The 19,183-nt window shown below is 38.1% G+C and overlaps 1 protein-coding gene across 2 annotated transcripts in view; it reads left to right on the forward strand.

The window, feature by feature from the left end:
- AGXT2 (alanine--glyoxylate aminotransferase 2) overlaps nucleotides 1–19,183 on the forward strand; it is a 59,533-nt gene that overhangs the window by 30,097 nt on the left and 10,253 nt on the right. For both annotated transcript variants that reach the window (XR_011966391.1, XM_072605840.1), the window contains exons 8-11: nucleotides 13,725–13,825; nucleotides 14,548–14,640; nucleotides 17,764–17,896; nucleotides 18,682–18,773. Coding sequence is in view for 1 of the 2 variants with exons in the window: in XM_072605840.1 (XP_072461941.1) it covers nucleotides 13,725–13,825; nucleotides 14,548–14,640; nucleotides 17,764–17,896; nucleotides 18,682–18,773 (419 nt within the window). In the remaining variant the exon portion in view is untranslated. The remainder of the gene's footprint in view (nucleotides 1–13,724; nucleotides 13,826–14,547; nucleotides 14,641–17,763; nucleotides 17,897–18,681; nucleotides 18,774–19,183) is intronic.

The raw sequence follows: 19,183 nt of genomic DNA on the forward strand, positions 1-19,183 counted from the left end.
TTTTTTCTGAAATATGCCTGCTTTTCATTGCTTATAGCATAATAGTATTCCATTACATTCATATGCCACAACTTATTCAGCTGTTACCCAATTGATGGGCATCCCCTCGATTTCCACCACAAAAAAGAGCTGCCATAAAATACTTTTGTATATGTGGGTCCTTTTCCCTTTTCTGTGATCTCTTTAGGATAGAGACCTGGAAGTGGTATTGCTGGGTCAAACGGTATGTATTTTTGTAGCATTTTAGGGAGAACTTATCAATGTTTAATTTATATAATATAGCTACATGGATTCACACACACATACACATACATACATGTCTGTATACTTAGATAGATGGGTAGTGGATAGAGCACTGGGCCTAGAGTCAGGAAGAACTGAGTTCAAATTCAGCCTCAGATACTTAATAGTGTGTAACCCTGGGCAAATAACATAACCTGTTTGTCTCAGCTTTCTCATCTGTGAAGTGAGCTGGAGAAGGAAATGGCAAATTACTCCAGTATCTTTGCCAAGAAAACCCCAAGTAGGGTCCCAAAGAGTCAGACACAACTGAAACAACTAAACAATAACAGAGAGAGAGAGAGAGAGAGAGAGAGAGAGAGAGAGAGAGAGAGAGAGAGAGAGAGATTTCTAACTGGCTTAGTGATATAAATATATAGATCTGTTATAGCCCCCTATTATACTGCAAGGTCCTTGAGGGAAGAACCATGCCTTTTTTTTCTTAGAATAATTATTCAAATAAGCATGACAAAGACCTGTGATTTCATCCTTGCCAATACCCTCTGTATGGGTAGACCTTCTATAACTTAGTAAATAAATCTCAAAGAAATTATTAAGCAATTGGCCCACTGTCACACAGTAAGCATCAGAGTTAGGATCTGATTTGTTCTTCCTCACTCCCAATCCAGCACTCTATCCACTGTCTATACATATGACTCACGTGCCCTCTCTATAGTAGGTGCTTAGTCACTTTTTATCTAAATGTTCATTGAGTTGAACGGTTCTCAGAATGGTCTCTTTGCTCAATCATCCTGACGTTGCCATGACAATGGCAATGATGAGGAGATATGCATTCTCTCTGTCAGTGGCAGCCTGACATGGAGGAACAGTGATGTACAAATTCAGTTGGAAACAGAGAAAACACTGATTGTTCCAGAGAAGCAGACGTTGTCTTGGACTCAGGCCCAGGGGGAATAGAGTGGGTGTGGGGGAAGGGACACAAACACATCAGATATGTTGAGTGTCTCACCCTCAGAGTGTCCCTCACTCAGTGAAAGATGTAAAGTTTCGTTTTGATGTTCTCTTTAACTTATTTCTCCTTGCAAACTGCCTTGCCCATACCCTTCTATTTATTTAAGGTATGAGGAGAATGTTTCCTCTAGTTGAGGACTAACTTCGGTAATGATAATAGAAGAACTTTAGTAACTCAGGGTATCTGCTCGCCTATCGGATATATTGATCGAGAGCAATGGTAGTTTTGCTAAAGACTGTGATTCTTGCCTTCAGGGTCCTTGACACAGTTTTTCCTTTCCTCAAAACAAGCCTAGCCAGGTCATGAATCATCTCTGCCACCTCAAAGAGTCCCATGGAAGCATATGGGCCATTTCCCATGAAAGCATATGGGCCATTTCCCATGAATTCCCATTCCCTTAGTAGCTTCAATTTTCAATGCTACCATCCAAATAATGAAGCCTCCGGAGTAGTCATCATTATTCAAACTGTCTACCTCTTGTGCCATTTGTATAAACTTCTGTTTTATCATTTTCCACTAGTCTGCTATTAGTCATGCAATTCTGGAAGCCTATAGTAATACTCCCATGATACATCTAAAATGTCTCTTCGCATCTCTACTTCATGAAATCATCCTCATCCTTGAAGACCTAGATCAAGCTCTAGCTCCTTCATGAAACTTTCCATGGATTCCATCCCCCTGTTAGAAATTGTCTTTCCTCAGCTTTTGTATAACAAATATTTAAAGTCCTCCATAATCTGCCTCCTACCCACCTTTCTAGAATTCTTTCATCCTTCTCACACAGTCCATTAGAGTCAAACTCACCTGCTGTTTCCTATACATGACATCCCAACCTCTGTGCTTTACTCATGGTCCCCCATGTCTAGAATACACTTCCTCTTCATCTCAACCTCACGGAATTCCGAACTTCTTTCAAAGTATAGCTCAAGCTTCTATGAACGGCCTTGTCTGATTGCCCTAGTTATTATCACTTCCTCTCCCATGAAATTTCCTCGTATTATTGTGGATGTGCTTTGAATTTCTTTTGTGTACATGTCATTTACCTTAGGGTCAAGGATGGTTTTGTTCTAATGTTTGCAACCCAAGCCCTTAGCAAAATGTCTTTTCCATAGTGGGCCCTAAATCAATTTTTGTTAAATTAGATTCCCTTATTTCTCTTGCCTTTCCTTCCTATTTAATTTCACATTTGTGTAGCATTGTTGAAAATTATGAGTATTAAGATGTCATAGATGATAATATGTTCCTTTGGTATCACTAATTAGACAGTGGGTAGAGACATATTACTGATTATTTGAACATATTATTATATGAACAGAGGCAGATGATGTACTTACTAATAAGACAAGGTTTGAACTGAATTCTTATGCTAGCTCCCTAAAAAGGTCTCCCACTAGACCTCATTGCCATTATTAATTATATGTCTTTCCAAGAAAGAAAAGATAATTTGCTTATATCATTGAATGACTGTCCTGGATAGCTGCTGCAAAATATATGCTACTACACCAAGGCTCCTCTTTATGACTTAATGTGACTTCCAGAATGACTTTTTATTAACTTGCCTCCCTTATCTCACATTCATTTCTGTTTCCATTTTCTTGAATGAGAGGTAGCATGGAGTAATAGTGGATACAATAGATAGTGTGTAGAATACTGGACATGGAGTCAGGAAGACATGACTGCTCCACTTCTGCAGCTTAGAATCTGAGTGTACTAAAGGCATGGGCAAGTCTCTGAACTGCTTTGAGCACTAGGGAACTCTAGAATTCTAAGTTATAGACTCACTGCTAGTTAAAATCATGCCATAAAAGGTTCTAGAGGAGCCCAGTTGTCCCATAAACATCCTAGCAAAGATCTAAAACTGTATCATATTGAGCTATGATCTAAAAGACCAAAAAAAAGCTACCAGAAGGCTCCTTCAGTCAGTACATAATGGCAGAAAAATATGGCCAAAGGTGTGTGGGCACTTAGAGAAGAGATGAACCGAGGGAGATAGAAGCTAGAGTGACTCTTATAAGTGGGAACTAAACTCAGCAGGATTTTATCCCTGGCCTGTCAGAGCACCAGTAGAGAACAGCCATTCTTGGATAGGACTATGCAAGGAGGCAGGGTCAGAGCCAAAGCAGGAGATAGGACCAATGCAGCATGAGACACCAAAGGTTCTCTAAGAGCCCTAATATCTGTATTCTTCTCGGTTACAGCAAGAGACAGGGACAGTTCAGTGCCCAGGCATGCCAGAGATCTTTACAGGATGTCCAAGAGCAGTATAATTTCTAACGTCCAGCCAAAGCCTGCCAGGGTCATAACCAGGGACAGAGCAAACTCCCCACCAGAAATTATATAAGCAGAATGAAACAGACATAGGACCAAAGCCCACATTAAACTACCTGGAAACTGAGGCAAAGACCAGAGATTGCCACTGAGGATAAGGCAGCCTTGTTCCAGATCCAGAACAATAGTAGCAGTGACATCCATACTATAAAAGAGACAGTGTCAAACAAGGCTTTCACACCTTGTTAAAAGTGTGTGAGACAGGAAGAAAATGGCCTTGGCACAAAGTCCCAAGTTAGTAACAAAGACTACAAACAAAAAAGAGTAAAAAAAGGCAAACGAAAAAGAAATACTATGTATTCAGAGAAGCCCTAAAGATAAATCCAGAAGAAAAGAATATTGCCAAAATAAACAAAATGAGTCTCAGAGAAAAGAATGTTCATAAGGCTTCTAATTGTGCCTGGAAGAAGTGAAATGAAAGAATAAAAATTAAATTAGATCTCTTAAGGGGAAAAAACATGAATAAGTTGCTTAGAAGAGAAGACTGAAAAAACTCACTCAAGTAGCAGATGTCCTAAAAAGTACAATGAAATAATCAGAACTCAATGATTCCATGAGACAAAAGGAAATGTAAGAGCAAAATTTTAAAAAGATAAAAAATTAGACTATACAAAGCATCTATTATCAAAAACAAATGACCTGAAAAACAGGTCAAGGAGAGAGAATTTAAGAAGCATTTGACTACCTGAAAGCTATTGCCAAACAAAAAACCTGGATATTCTATTTCAAGAAATCATATCAAAGAAAATTACTCAGATCTCTTAAAACCATAAAACAATGTAAAAACAGAATTGATCAGTCATCTCCTAAATTAAACCAAAACTGAACACACCTAGAAATGTGCTAAATCCACAGATTACAAGTTAAAAAAAATGCCTGAGAGGAAAAAAATACAGCCAGAAAGAAATAGTTCAACTACCAAGGATCCACAGCCAGAATCACACAAGACTATGGCTACAACTAGAAATCAACAAAAGAAAATCTTGAAATACAATATTCCAAAAGGTAAAGGATAAAGTCTTAGAAGCAAGGAATACTTACATAACAAAATGAGGACAGTGGGGAAATGAACCTTTAATAGAATAAAGCAATTTCAAGTATTCTTAATGAAAAGGCCACATTTAGGCAGCCTATTTAAAATTCTAACATGGAAGACAAGAACATAGAAAGGTAGATACATCAGAAAAATTGGAAGGGGCAAAAGGGTGATAAAGTATTTACCTTCTCCTAGGGAAAGATGAAACAAAAATCCCTTCAGAATTCCATTATCTTCAAACATAATAAAGAAATACAAGCAAGAGACCTGCGAATGGTTTTATTTTAACTTGTTGGTTTTAAATTTAAAAAAGAGAGGAAAAAAGGAATATACTAGAAAATAAGGAAAAAAGATGGAAGACTTTACTATTTTTCATAATTGGAATGTGTGAGAAAAAGAGCATAGAAACCAGGAAGAGAGGATGAGAGTAGGAATCTCATGAACTTCACTCTCATTTGATCCAGGTAAAGGTAGGTTGAATATATACCTACACTGGAGAAGTAAATACATTAAATTCAATGGGAAAATAGGCAGAGACAAGGAAAAAGGAAGCAGGGATTTAAGAGAGAGGTAAATGTCAGGAAGCAAGGAAAGCAAACTTCAACTTTGACATGCAGATTTTAAATGGGGAACAAAGAGGGAAAGTATAAAAGACAGTAATAAAGGACTCAACTTGAAGGAAAGGGGAGATGTGATCATATGACTTCAATTATAGATTATAAATATTAATTATATTGCATTTATTTCTTTCAGCTTCCTCTTTGTAAAGATAGGGACAAAGTAAGTAAAAAATATGAGGGTATTGAGTGGGGAAAAAGACAAAAATAAATTAACAGTCATAACTATGAATGTGAATGGGATGAATACAACCACAAAATGGAAAAGCATAGAAGACTAGAATAGAAAGCAATATCCAATGTGGTGTTTGAAAGAAACACACTTGAAATGTAGAGATTCACACAGACTTTTCAAAAAGCAGTTGGAGGAGAATTTATACCTTTAAAGAATTTAAAAGTCCTTAATAAACATCATGATTTCTGTCAAGGCAACAATAAAAATAAACATGCTTTTAGAAGATACACAGGAAAACTACATTATGCCTAAAAATAATATAGATAGTGAAATAATGTCAATTCTCAATATATATGCACTAACTAGCATAACATCTGAGTACTTAAAGATAAAGCAGAGAAATAAAACTGTAGGCAAATATTTCTAATGAAGGTCAATGGAAAAATATTAAACAAAATATTAACAAGGAAACTATAGTAACATATATACACACACACACACACACACACACACACACACACACACATACATACTACGAATAGACTGAAAGCAAGGAACCTAGGTTCAAGTCTTTCCTTTGATTATTACTTCCTGTGTAACCTTGGGCAAAGCCTAACCTCAGTGAACCTCAGTTTCCTTATCTTAAAATTATCATATTGGATTAGATGGATTCTGAGATACTTTCCAGTTTTATAACTACGGTTCTCTTCTTTCTCCATGATTTGTAGAATGACTGCAGAATTATCCAAATATTAGGAAAACACCAAACATAATACACTATATTAAGCATGAAAACAATTTTAAAATCACCTAATTATGAAATATATGTGGAAAAGCTTTCAAGAAAGAATAACATCTCTTTATGTTAAAAAAAAATTTAAAATTATAGGAATAAGTGTATTGAAAATAGCTGGAAATGAAATAAACCTACAAAATCATCAATTTTTCTATATGTTGTTATTAACAAAATTTAACAGAAAGAAGTGGAGAAGGAAATTCCATTCAAAAAATAACAATATACTCAATGTATAAAATAGTTGAGAATTGACTTATCGTGGCATATATAGGAGTTATATGAATATAGTTACAAAATAATCTTTACAGAAACAAAGGTAACCTTATATTGAAGAAGTATTAATTGTTCATTGTAGGGCTGTGCTAATTACAATAAAAATGGAAATACTATTTAAATTAATTGATAGTCAGTGTCATGCCAGTTAAACTACCAAAAGATTACTTTATAGAAGTAGATAAAGTTCATCTGGAGGAACAAAATGTCCAGAACCTTAAAGGTGATAATTTTTAAAAGTGGGCATGGAGATGGCCAGTAGTGCCAAATTTCAACATGTACTACAAAGTAATAATAAACCAAACTATTTGGCTGTGGTTAAAAAAACAACAGAAAACTGAATCGGTAGAACAGATTATGTACACAAGACTTGGGAGTAGTCAAACAGAATAACTTTGTTTAATAAAACCAAGAATACTATCTACTGGAATAGTAGATAGTTAATGAGACACTACACAAATAATATTTAACAAAATATTATTTTAACAAAATAATAATATCTTACAAAAACTAGTGGGGAAATTGAACTATATTGTAGAAGAAATTAGATTTAAACTATCATCTCATATACTATACAACAGTAATCTTTAAGTGGATACATAGTCTAGACATAAAAGGTCATATCATAATCAAATTAGAGAATTTTCATAACTTTGATTAAGGGAAAAGTTGTTGAATAAATAGTGGATAGGGGATATCATAAAAGATAAAATGAACAATTTTGTTACCCAGAATTTAAAAGTTATTTAGCATAATCAAAATCAATACATCTAGAATTATTAGGATTACAGTGAACTGAGAAAAACAAATTTGCATCAGTTTTCTCTGATAAAAGCCTACTATTCTAAATATACAGAGGATTTATATAAATATATTATAAGAGTTAAATGTTCCTTCATTCCTGGAACGTTCTCCCTCTTTCACTTTCTATCTACCCTGGCTTCTTTCAGGATCCAGATCAAATCCTTCAATCTACAAGAAATTTTTCTTGGTATCCCACAATGTTAGTATCTTCTCTCTGAGTTTATCTTCCATTTTGTATATACATAGCAATTTGCATGTTATTCCATTCAAATGTGAGCTCCTCAAGGACAATGACCATAGTGTTTTTTTTGTCTTTTATTTGTATCCTTAGCATATCTAACCTTGATAGATAAATAGCCAAAGGATATATACAAGCAGTTTTCAAAAGGAAAAATGCAAATTATCAATAGTCACATTTAAAAATGCTCCTAATTACTACTAATAAGAAAAATTCAAATTAAAATAAGTCTGATATTTCACTTTATCTTCATAACATTGCCAAAGATTACAAAAAAATAGAAAATGACACTTGCTGGAGAGGCCATGGGAGGAGAGGTGCACTAATGCATTATTGGTGTAGTTGTGGGTTCGTTGAGTCATTTTGGAAAGCAAAAAAAAAAAATCTTTAGAACACACTTATTATTAGGGAAAAATTTAAAGAACTCTATAGAATATGTTTCCAACAATTCAAACATCAACAACAACCAATATTTTGTGCTAAATGCTAGGGATACAAAAAAAGACAAAAAATCTAGTCATTGACCTTGAGGAGCTAGCATCTTAATGGCGTAAAAATGACATAATAACAACATAAATACGTAACTATATAAATACAAAAACATAGAGAGTATAAATGGAAGGTAAACTCAGAGGGAAGATTCTAACATGATGAAATACCAAAAAAGTCCTCTTGCAGAGGGTAGAATCTGAGCTAACTCTTGAAGGAAGCCAGGGAAACTGAATGGTAGAGGTACGGATGAAGAACATTCCAGGCATGGAGGGCAGACAGTGAAAATGTATAGAGTGAAAGAGAACAAGGAAGAGCAAAAAGGTCCCATCAATGGACTATAGAATATGCATAGAGGGCAGTGAAATGCAAAAAGACTGGAAACATAGGAAGGGGTCAGGTTGCAAAGAACTTTGAAGGTCAAGCAGAAAATTTCATATTTGATCCTAGAGTTAAGAGAACCATTGGAATTTATTGAGTGAGAGAATGACATGATCAGCCTTGTGCTTAAGAAAGATCTCTTTGGTAGCTAATTGCAGAATACATTAAAGTAGGGAGAGACCTGAGGCAGGGATACCACCTAGCTTGTTATTGTAATATATAATCTAAGTGTGAAGATATGAGGGCCTGTTCTAGGGTGGTGGTTGTGTGAATGAAAGAAGATACCTATGAGAGATGTTGTGAAAGCAGAAACCTTGGTGACAGATTGGATGTATGGTGTGAGTGTGAATTAATATTCCTGGATGACATCTAGGTAGAAAGCCTAATTGATTGGAAAAAATGGTATTGCCCTCTTTGGTAATAAAGACATTCAGAAGAGGAGAGGAAAGCATTCTGTTTTGGATATATTATGTTTGAGATGTCTGTGGAAGTGGCTTTAGAAATTATGGCATATGAATGCAATGGAATAGTTCTGTACTATGAGAAATTATGAAAGGGACAGATTCCAAGAAATCTAGGAAGATTAGCATGAACGGATAACAGAGTGGGAAGACACTCGTTTATGTAACTACACTAAGGCAAAGGAAAACAACTTTGCATCACCTAAGAATATATAGTTGGTTGGTTTTTGTCCTTCGTCTTTGAAGAGGACCAAAATGACATCACCATGGTAAAATGAAATTTCAGTGTGTCCAACTGTGGTTGATCAGACCCATATGAGCTCGGAAGGCTCTACCACAGGTTGGGCACAGATAGTCCATGTGAATGTGTGGGGTGGATATCCCAAATTTGCCTGCATTTCCTTTGTGCTGTCTCAATTCTGTTTTGCTCAAAGAGCACAGCACCCTTTCTGATGTGGGCACTCATGCTAAGCAGTCCTGTGCCAGTGTCTCCCATGTTATACAGTCAAATCCAAAGTGCTTGAGAGAGACCTTGAGAGTATCCTTGTGTCACTTCTTCTGGCCACTATGTGGTCACCTGCCCCATGTGAGTTCTCCATAAAATAGTCTTTTTTGCAAGTGTACATTTGCATTTGAACAATGTGGCCAGCCAATCAGAGTTGCACTCTCTGAAGCATAGTTTGAATACTTGGCAATTCAGCTTAAGCAAGGACTTCAGTGTCTGGTACCTTATCCTGCCAGGTGATCCTCAGAATCTTCCTAAGATAGTTCAAATGGAAGTGATTCAGTTTCCTAGCATGGTGCTGGTAGACTGTCCACGTTTCACAAGTGTATAACAATGAGGTCAGCACAACAGTTCTGTCGACCTTCAGTTTAGCAGTCAGTCTATTACCTTTTCTCTCCCAAACTTTTCTTTGGAGCCTCTCAAACCCTAAGCTAGCTCTGGCAATGCGTGCATCAACCTCATTGTCAATGTGTACATCACTGGAAAGTACACTACCAAGCTAAGTGAACTTATCCACAGCATTCAAAACTTCTCCATTTGTTGTAACTGATGGTTCCACATATGGATGGTATGGTGGTGGCTGATGGAGCACTTGTGTTTTCTTGGTGTTAATTATTAGGCCAAAATTAGCACAGGCAGCAGAGAACTGATCTATACTTTTTTGCTCCTCAGCTTCAGAGGCTGCATTGAGTGCACAATCATCCGCAAACAGAAAATCAGGCACCAACACTCCCTCCACTTTGGTCTTGGCTTGTAGTCTTTTCAAATTGAAGAACTTAACCATAAGTAGTTGACCTTGATGTTATGTTCATCCTCATTGAAAGTATTTGACAACATGCTAAAAAGCATGGGAACAAGCACACAGCCCTGTTTCACTCCTTTGATGACTGGGAAGGCATGAGATCATTGTCCACTATCCAGAACACAGGCAAACATGCCATCATGAAATTGACATAAAATACTGATGAACTTCTCTGGGAAACAAAATTTTGACATAATTTTCCACAAGTCCTCACAACTAACAGTGTCATAGGCCTTGGTCAGATCTACAAATGTTGCGTACAGACTTCTGCTCTGCTCCTGGCATTTCTCCTGGAGTTGTTGGGCAACAAATACCATGTCAACTGTTCCTTGGTCCTTTCTGAAGCCACACTGGCTCTCAGGTATATGACCATCTTCCAGGTGAAGGATCAGCCTTTTAAGGATGACTGTAGCAAGAATTTTGCCAGAAACAGCTAAGAGAGAGACCCCCCCTGTGATTGTCACAGGACAATCTATTCCCTTTACCTTTATAGAAATGGACAATGGAGGCACCCTTGAACTCCTGGGGGATAACCTCCTCTTGCTATATAACCTGAAAAATTTCAGTCACCTTTCCTATGAGCAATGGCCCCCCTACCTTGTAAATCTCAGCTGGAATAGAATCAGCACCAGGTGCTTTGCCACACGAAAGGAACCTAATGGCCCTCAAAACCTCTTCTTCAGTTGGAACTTCAGCTAACGAGGGATAGAATTCAATCTGAGATAAATGGTCAATGGCCTCATCATTGATTAATGATGGTCTGTTGAGAACACTATGGAAGTGTTCAGCCATCTCTCTAGGATCATGTCCTTATCACTAATCAATGTGGCTCCATCAGCACTGAGTAGTTGTGATGCACCATAGGTTTTTGATCCATAAATAGCTTTCAGGGAATCATAAAAGGGCTTTGGATTGTTACTATCAGCATAAAACTTAATTTCATCTGCCTTCTTACTGAGCCAGGAATCCTGCATCTCTCTAAGCTTTGCTTGTACTTTGTTTTTGATGGAATTAAATGCTCCCTTCTTACAGGTGGATGAACTATCCTGCTGGTAAATGCTGTGGAATTCACGTTTTTCATTTAGCAGCTTCTGAATTTCCCCGTCATTTTCATCAAACCAGTCTTGATGTCTGTGAGTGTTCTGACCCAGATGAGCAAATGCGATGCTTTGCACAAAATTCCTGAAAGCTACCCACTCCTTTGCTGCTCCACTGTTGCCAACTATGTATTGGCTCTATTTTCCCTCCAAGTTAGCAACAAACTGTTCACATTCAAAGAAGAGCTCAATTTGTTGACATTAATTCTTCTGGTAGTCACTTTGCCTTGGGGGAGGCACTTTTGATGAATGTGCATATTTAGCTTGGAAAAGACAAGTCTATGATCTGTCCAGCACTCTGCAGCACACATTGCCTTTGTCACTCTCACATCTTGTCTGTCTCTTCTCCTTACAAACACATAGTCTATTAGATGCCAATGTTTTCTGTGAGGGTGAATCGATGAAGCTTTATTGCATTTAGGTAAGCAGAAGACAGTGTTGGTGATGAGAAGGTCATGTGATGCACAAGTCTTCAGCAGTAAATGACCATTGCTGTTGCTGTTTCCAACTCCATTCCTCCCTAGGACTCCCTGACAAGTCTGGTAGACTGAGCCTACTATAGCATTAAAGTCACCCAGAATTATAAGCCTGTCCTCTTTTGGCACATTGATAATAATGGTCTCTAGGTCTTCATAAAATTTTTCTTTGACCTCATGGTGGGAGCATATGCACTGATGATGGTGGCATGGTGTTTTCCTGTGAGTGGCAATCTCATTGTCATGAGCCTGTCATTCACTCTTTTTGGCAGGCATGCCAGCTTGCTGATTAGATTAGTTTTGATTGCAAAACTCATGCCAGCTTCACAGTGCTTCCCCTCAATGAATCCACTCCAGAAAAAGGTGTATCCACCTTCCACTTCAGTAAGCTGGCCTTCATTTGCCAATCTTGTTTCACTCAGGGCTGCTATTTGGATGTGATCCCTGTTGAGTTCTCTTGCAACAAGAGTGGTTCATCTTTCAGGTCTCCTGGATTTTGTATTATCTATAAGTGTGCACACATTCCATGAGCCAATGGTGAGTGGAATCATCTTTGCAGATATTTTTGTACATTTTGTATATTTTTTTATGTTTCAACCACATAGTGGGATTCCCCGCCTGCCACAGTACTCAGGCCAGGGTTGGATAAGCAGACAATGTTTAGAGCACCTTTTCTAGCCCCCTTCCTCACACCAGGAGGTGAACAATTGCATTCCTAAAAAGGCTGCTCAGACACCTGGGGGCTGCCAAGTCCCACTGCTCCTTCCAGTGAGAAACGATCTTATGGCCTGGGCTGCCTCTGTGCAGGGTTGTGACTACAGCTCCCAGTGTATCCTCACCTGCTGCTTCATCACTTGCCTGTTGCCACAGGACTTTGAGACATAATAGTAAAATGGTATGGGTGGTGTCTTCTGATTTGTGCATAAACTGGATTTAAGTGAGGCAGAGTTGCATGAAATTGTCACTCTCACTCTCTCCTCTGAAGTCATCACAGTCCAGTGGCAGGACAGAGCCAAGACAGCTGGTGATGGCTCCGGATGCAGTGGATGACCTTGACATCTTCGGTGTCTAACCAAGCTCTAAGCACTGCACATCACCTGCTTCAGCTGCCTTCATATCAATTTGTTCTCATCCACCCATTCCTCCACAGGAAGTCTTCACATGCTTGGGGTAGACACCCCCCCAACTCACCAATGGGTTTGAGAACCCTTGGTTACCCTCAACCTTATTTGGTCCATCTGCCAAAATGGTTTACCAGAGTGTAGCTGCTGTACATGTTGCAGCTTCTTGGAGTCACAGGTGAGAGTTAGGTGGAACAGGTGGACACCAAAGGTGGAAAGAGCCCCAAAAAGGGCTCGGCAGCCATCACACCAAAAGAATATATATTACACTCTTAACAAATGCTCTTGGATTTATAACTCTGATCAATACAATGACCTATGAAGACTCCATAAGACTGATTATGAAGTGTGTGTCCTCCCTCTTGTCAGAGAAATGGTAAATTATAGATACAAAATGAGACATATTTTCAGATATGATCAATGTATGAATTTATTGTGTTTAAATATACTTATTAAATAAAGGCTTTTATTTTGGAGGGAAGGTGATTGGAAGCACTATGGAATGGTAGATATATGATATAGAAAAGAAAGAAATGAATGAACATCAATGAACTATTAAAATATGCAGAAGAAAGCCAAAGGTGACATCCAAACTGTACATAAGTGGTATTGTTGTGTTAAATTTAGCATATGCTCTTCAAAAACAAGCTGTACATAATAGAGATCATTTCATATACATTTTCACATACGGAATTTCTATTCTTTATCTATGGGCATGTTGAGATATGTTGAAACTTTTCAAACTCATAATTTTTTTAAAAGATCATACGTTACAGGCAAATTGCTGCACCAAGCAAATTGGAGATCCTTGACAACTGTCACTTCTTGAATGCTATTGTCTCCCCCCAAAACATTCCTGTCTTCACCATGCAGGCTGCTGCAAGGCCAAGAACCAATACATTGAAGAGTTCAAAACCACCCTGCACACTGTGGTAGCCAAAGAAATTGCAGGCTTTTTTGCAGAGCCTATTCAGGTGGGTATTTGTGTTCATGACAAACCTTCATTCAACTGAATGGGAAATTTCACCAAAATGAACTTATTTAATTTGGGTATTTTTATTTTATTTATTTTGAGGGTATTTTATTTTGAGCATTTTATTTATTTAGGGAATATTTTAATTAACTTGAGTATTTCAGAATACTCAAGCAGATTGACAAGTGGCGCCTACTACAATCTCTCTTCCTAAAATCCATGTGGCATCAACTCTCCTTGAAAAAAGTACATAATCCTAGTTATACAAGGGATATTCCTAGGTTGTGTGTGTGTGTGTGTGTGTGTGTGTGTGTGTGTGTGTATTTTCCTGAGCATAGGCCCGAACAATTCCTGACTGATAGATAGATGCTATTTTTAAAGTTCTCTGGAGAAGGAAATTTCAGTCCACCTAGGTTGATCACTTAATAACATTCACTATAATTAGATTCTTTCTTAGCCTTCTGGACCTTGTGTCTTTAAGCCTCTTCTCACCTGAGAAATGAGGAATTTTACTCACTCTCCGAGAAGTGCCTCACACTTATAAATGCTTTGATTTTAAGAGATGTCTTTAAGTCTTCTACAGATGGATTTGTAGGGTTCTTCTTAATCTTTGCTATTATTTTTTTTTCCTACTAAAAACTATATCACATATTTGTGCAGGGACTTATGTTCTCAAAATTCTTGTTTATCTCTAAACAATTCCTTTGATTTGACCTCCTCCAGGGTGTCAATGGAGTGGTTCAGTACCCCAAGGAATTTCTGAAGGAAGCCTACCAACTGGTGAAAGAGAGGGGTGGTGTGTATATTTCCGATGAAGTAAGTACCCAGGCAAAGGGCTCAGTATCCCTTGGACATACTGCAACCCAGGCCTCTATTAAAGATGGGAACTGTCTAGAAAGATTTGTAAGGCATGACTCTAACAGAATGAGGCTGACTTTTTTGATTGATCCATTTTTGCCCAGTTAGAGGTGATACGTCCAAATGAGGTCTGTCCTGCAGAATAATCACCTTAGAATCATAGACACATAGCACTATTCTCACTGATATTTGATATTGATGTGGGCAGCTAGGTGGTGCAGCAGATAGAGTGACAGGCCTGGAATCAGGAAGATTCATCTTCCTGAGTTCAATTCTGTCCTCAGACACTTACTAGCTGTGACCCTGGGCAAGTCACTTAACCCTGTTTGCCTCAGTTTCCTCACCTGTAAAATAAACTGGAGAAGAAAATGAAAAGCCACTCCAGTATCTTTGCCAAATGGAGTCATGAAGAGTCAGACATAAATGAAATAAATTGAACAACAATAGAGAATTTTTTTTTAATGCTTTGGTAATTAGATGGTTTTCCCCTAAAGGAAGAATTTCAGACTCAGTTGAGTTGACTGAAGTGAATGGGTCTCCTCTGCTGAACCATCTTCTTACTAAATATTAGGCTATCATCTCATCCTTGTATTACCTTCTCAGGTACAGTGGGTTCTAGATCCTCTCTTTAGTGGATTGCCCAGGGCACGCTTTTAGTGCCCAGTCCCATTCCTTCCTTTCCTATTGCCTACTCAACTACCCTTCATCAGCCCCATTCTGTATCCTGCTTACTGTTTCTTTTCAGGGCACAATCAGCACACATAGCATTGTAGGATTTGATTAAGCAGTTTAATCAGGAAGGTAAATTTGGTGTTTAAATAAAATAATGTCAGCCAACAATTTTTAGCCTCAGTGATGAGAAAAGTTCCAGTTTACTTGCTCAACACATAGAAACTTCTCTTGATTTGGAATAGAAATGTCAAGGTGGTTTATGGCAAAAAGAACCAATGTCAGAACCATGGAGACCCAGGTTCAAGGTCAACCTCTGATATGCACTGGTCATGTGACTGACTAAGTCATTTCTTAGTGCTCAAGGAAATTTTCTAAGACTAACTGCAGAGCAGATACTCATCTGATTTTGATCAAGGAAATGGAGAGAGTTTCTTCACCAGAAGATCCATAGACCAGACAATGCACAAACCTGATTCACAAAACTTGGAATAAATAGGGAGGAAGCCAATGTAAAATACAGAATATTTTGTCAAAATGCATGTTTATCCTTTTCAGGGCATAAAATAATTGCAAGTAGATTAGTAAAATGTCACCTCGTAGCAGAGGTCCTTCAACAAATTGTCTAATGAATAGATAAGAATGATTAGGATGATGTAATGGAAAGCACATTAGACTGAGAGTCGGGACATCTGGATTCTAATTCTTACCTTAGGAATCTTTATAAGTTAGTCAAATAATGTCAGTCCTTTAGTCCTTTAAATTGGGGGGAGGGAGTGAAGTAGGGAATCCCAAAGATCTTTTAGGCTCTAAAATTATACAATTTCGTTAAAATTTTGCTTATAAAATACTTGAAAAGAGCTTGTTTTTGAGTAATTTCTAATACTCAGGAAGCACACCTTAGTATTAATTCTCCCTCACTCTCCAAAACCCTCTACTACCTTCTCAAGTACAGTAAGGACTCAACTTGTGCCTTTTCTCCATTTAAAGTCACTTTCACTGACCCCATGGAAATCTTCAGAGAATGGACTGGGTCTGCCAAGAAAACAGAGGGAAGCCTGAGAACAAAGTATAAGCCAGGAATTGAGGAGATCTGTGAAGGGAAGCAGCTTAGATAGTCAGTCAACAAACTTGCTTTAAGTGCCTGCTGTGTGACTGGTGCCATGCTAAGTGTTGGAGATACAAAGGAAGTCAAAAACAGCCCCTGCCCTCAAGGAGCCCACAATCTAAAGAGAGAGACAAGTCATAAACAACAATGGCTAAACAAGCTATTCAGAGGGTAAATGGGAGGTAATCTCAGAAGGAAGGCAATAGCAGTGAGAGGGGAGGAATGGGGGGAGGGAAAGGGATTCTACCCAAAATGCAGATAGCAAAATAAAACCCCAAGAAAAGGGTTTATATTTGGCGTTTGCATATTTAGGCATTCCAAAACACACTACCATTCCATGTTAACATAATGCCTCCTAGGTGTGAGTTTCTGCAATAAGCAATGCTCAAAGGAGAATATATCATCTCCCCTCCCTTTTTTCACCAGCCTCACCTCCTCCCTCAAAAGGTGAGAGCAGTACTGGGGCTCCTCTGCCTCAAAGGTGTGGCACTTGTGTCGCTTAATGTACAACTTCAAATTGCACTGAGACTCTGGAACAAATGTATGTGACTAGATGTAGACTTCAGTCTGAACTCTCCCAGCTTGCACATGAGCAGAGCACAAATTAACAAGATTCTCCTAGATGTGGCTCATAAACTCAAGAGTTCTGACTGAGGCTCCTCTTGTCAAATGCCTGGGTGTACTATGACATGATTCCCCACTCCCCGAGAGCTCTGTGGGTTCCAGTTGTCCTCTATCAGACTAGGCAGTGACACTGCCGGAAAACATTGACTTTGATGGTAGAAGATCTAGGTTCCCACCACTTGCCATCTGTGTGTCTTTGACCAAATCATTTAATCCCCCTGGGTTTCCTCTTCTTCATCTATAAAATGTGGAAGTTAGACCTGATAATCTCTATCTAGTAACCTCCCAGCTCTAAATCTAATTACGTGAAGTCTTTTCCCATCCTCATATTTGATAAATAATCTTACCCTCCTGAAATTACTTTTTTTAACTTGTATAACATATTGTGTCCCCAGAAAAACATAAGCATCTTGAGGGAAGGAGCTACTTAATTTATCTTTGTGTACCCAGTACTTATATATAATATAGTAAGTGCCTTATGTATAATATAGTAGGTGCTTAATAAATACTCACTGAATTGAATTAACTCAAATAGGGCCAAATTCAGCATCTAACAGAGCTCTGCAAACAATGTTAAATAAATGTTTATTGCTGATGAGATCATACCCATATTAAAAGCTGAATTTTGGAAGAAATAACATTTCTCAAAAAAGCCTGATTTCCAGATTTGTTCTCATCAGGTGCAGACAGGATTTGGCAGGCTGGGCACTCATTTCTGGGGATTCCAAAGTCATGGAGTCCTCCCTGATATTGTCACTATGGCCAAGGGGATAGGAAATGGCTTCCCCATGTCAGCAGTTGTAACCACTCCAGGTAAGACCAGTGCTCTAAAGTACTTTTGTTGCCAGGCTTTCTGAGTTCACAATCTTAAAATATGCATGTATTTTGCTTTCAAACCAATGAAACATTACAGTTATATTCCAGGGACATATTACAGTAACATTCCAGGGACATCTTTTCCAAAGGAGAGGGAAGTGAGCAAAGGTTGGTATAATCAGACATGATAAATCTGGGGCTCAGCCCATCATCCTCATGCTTTTGCCCTGCCCCACCAATGGTATGTTCTGTAGGATTAGGAACAGCACGGAAACACAACCCCAAAAACACAGATATCCTGGAGAACATATACACTACCAGTGTCCTGAAGCATTTTTCTCCAAAGGTCCTTGTACAACAGGTAGTATAGCTCTAAAAAGTATAATACGTTGACCTAAATCTGACTGACTCCAAGAAATACCCTAGAAATTCATTTATATATTAAATTTTGTGATATAGCATTTGTTTCTCTTATTAGTTAAGTGAAAGGATTGAGGATGACAGGCATTCTATCTCTTTAGATAGCCTCTGGGGATAAGGGAGACAGAGAAGGGAAAGAATGCCACTGCCTTTCTCCATGCCTCATTAATATAGGAGATACTGGGTACATCCTTAGAATGTCAGGGAAGGACTGTCTCCTTGCCAGCTATTAAATGAATAAAGAATACATAATATTATTATCAATAAGAAGGAAAAGGTGGTCCAGGCTGTGTGATGAGAAGCTGGAAGAAAATAGGGGAGATTCATTTTCTATGCATTAGATTTTTATTTATCTTCCGTAGAGATCGCCAGCTCCTTTACTAAAAAGGTGAATCACTTCAACACGTTTGCGGGAAACCCCATGGGTGGTGTAATTGGATCTGCTGTACTTGATGTAAGTATCAATGACTAAAATTTCTTCAGGTAGAAAAGTACCTATCAAAGGCAAAATCAGAACTAAGGGTAGGCAAGGTAAAACTACCTAGGGTGTAATACACATGGGGAGTCAGTAAGGCAACAAGCATTTATTAAGCATTTACTATTGCCAGGCTTTATGCTAAGGGTTGAGGATACAGACAAAGATAGAACATCCACTGCCTCCAAGAAGATTCCATTCTAATGGAGAACACACACATATGTTACATATATATATAGAATGTGTCTTCATATATATACAGAGACATACACATATACAAACATGTGTATATATAAAACATCTACGTATACATAATACATGCAAAATTAATATTAGCAGATTATGAGAGAAATGAAACTAGTAGGAAAGGCTTCATGTAGAAGGTAACC

This window comes from Notamacropus eugenii, chromosome 4 (assembly GCF_028372415.1).
Source record: "Notamacropus eugenii isolate mMacEug1 chromosome 4, mMacEug1.pri_v2, whole genome shotgun sequence".
In the NCBI taxonomy this organism is placed as follows: domain Eukaryota; kingdom Metazoa; phylum Chordata; class Mammalia; order Diprotodontia; family Macropodidae; genus Notamacropus; species Notamacropus eugenii.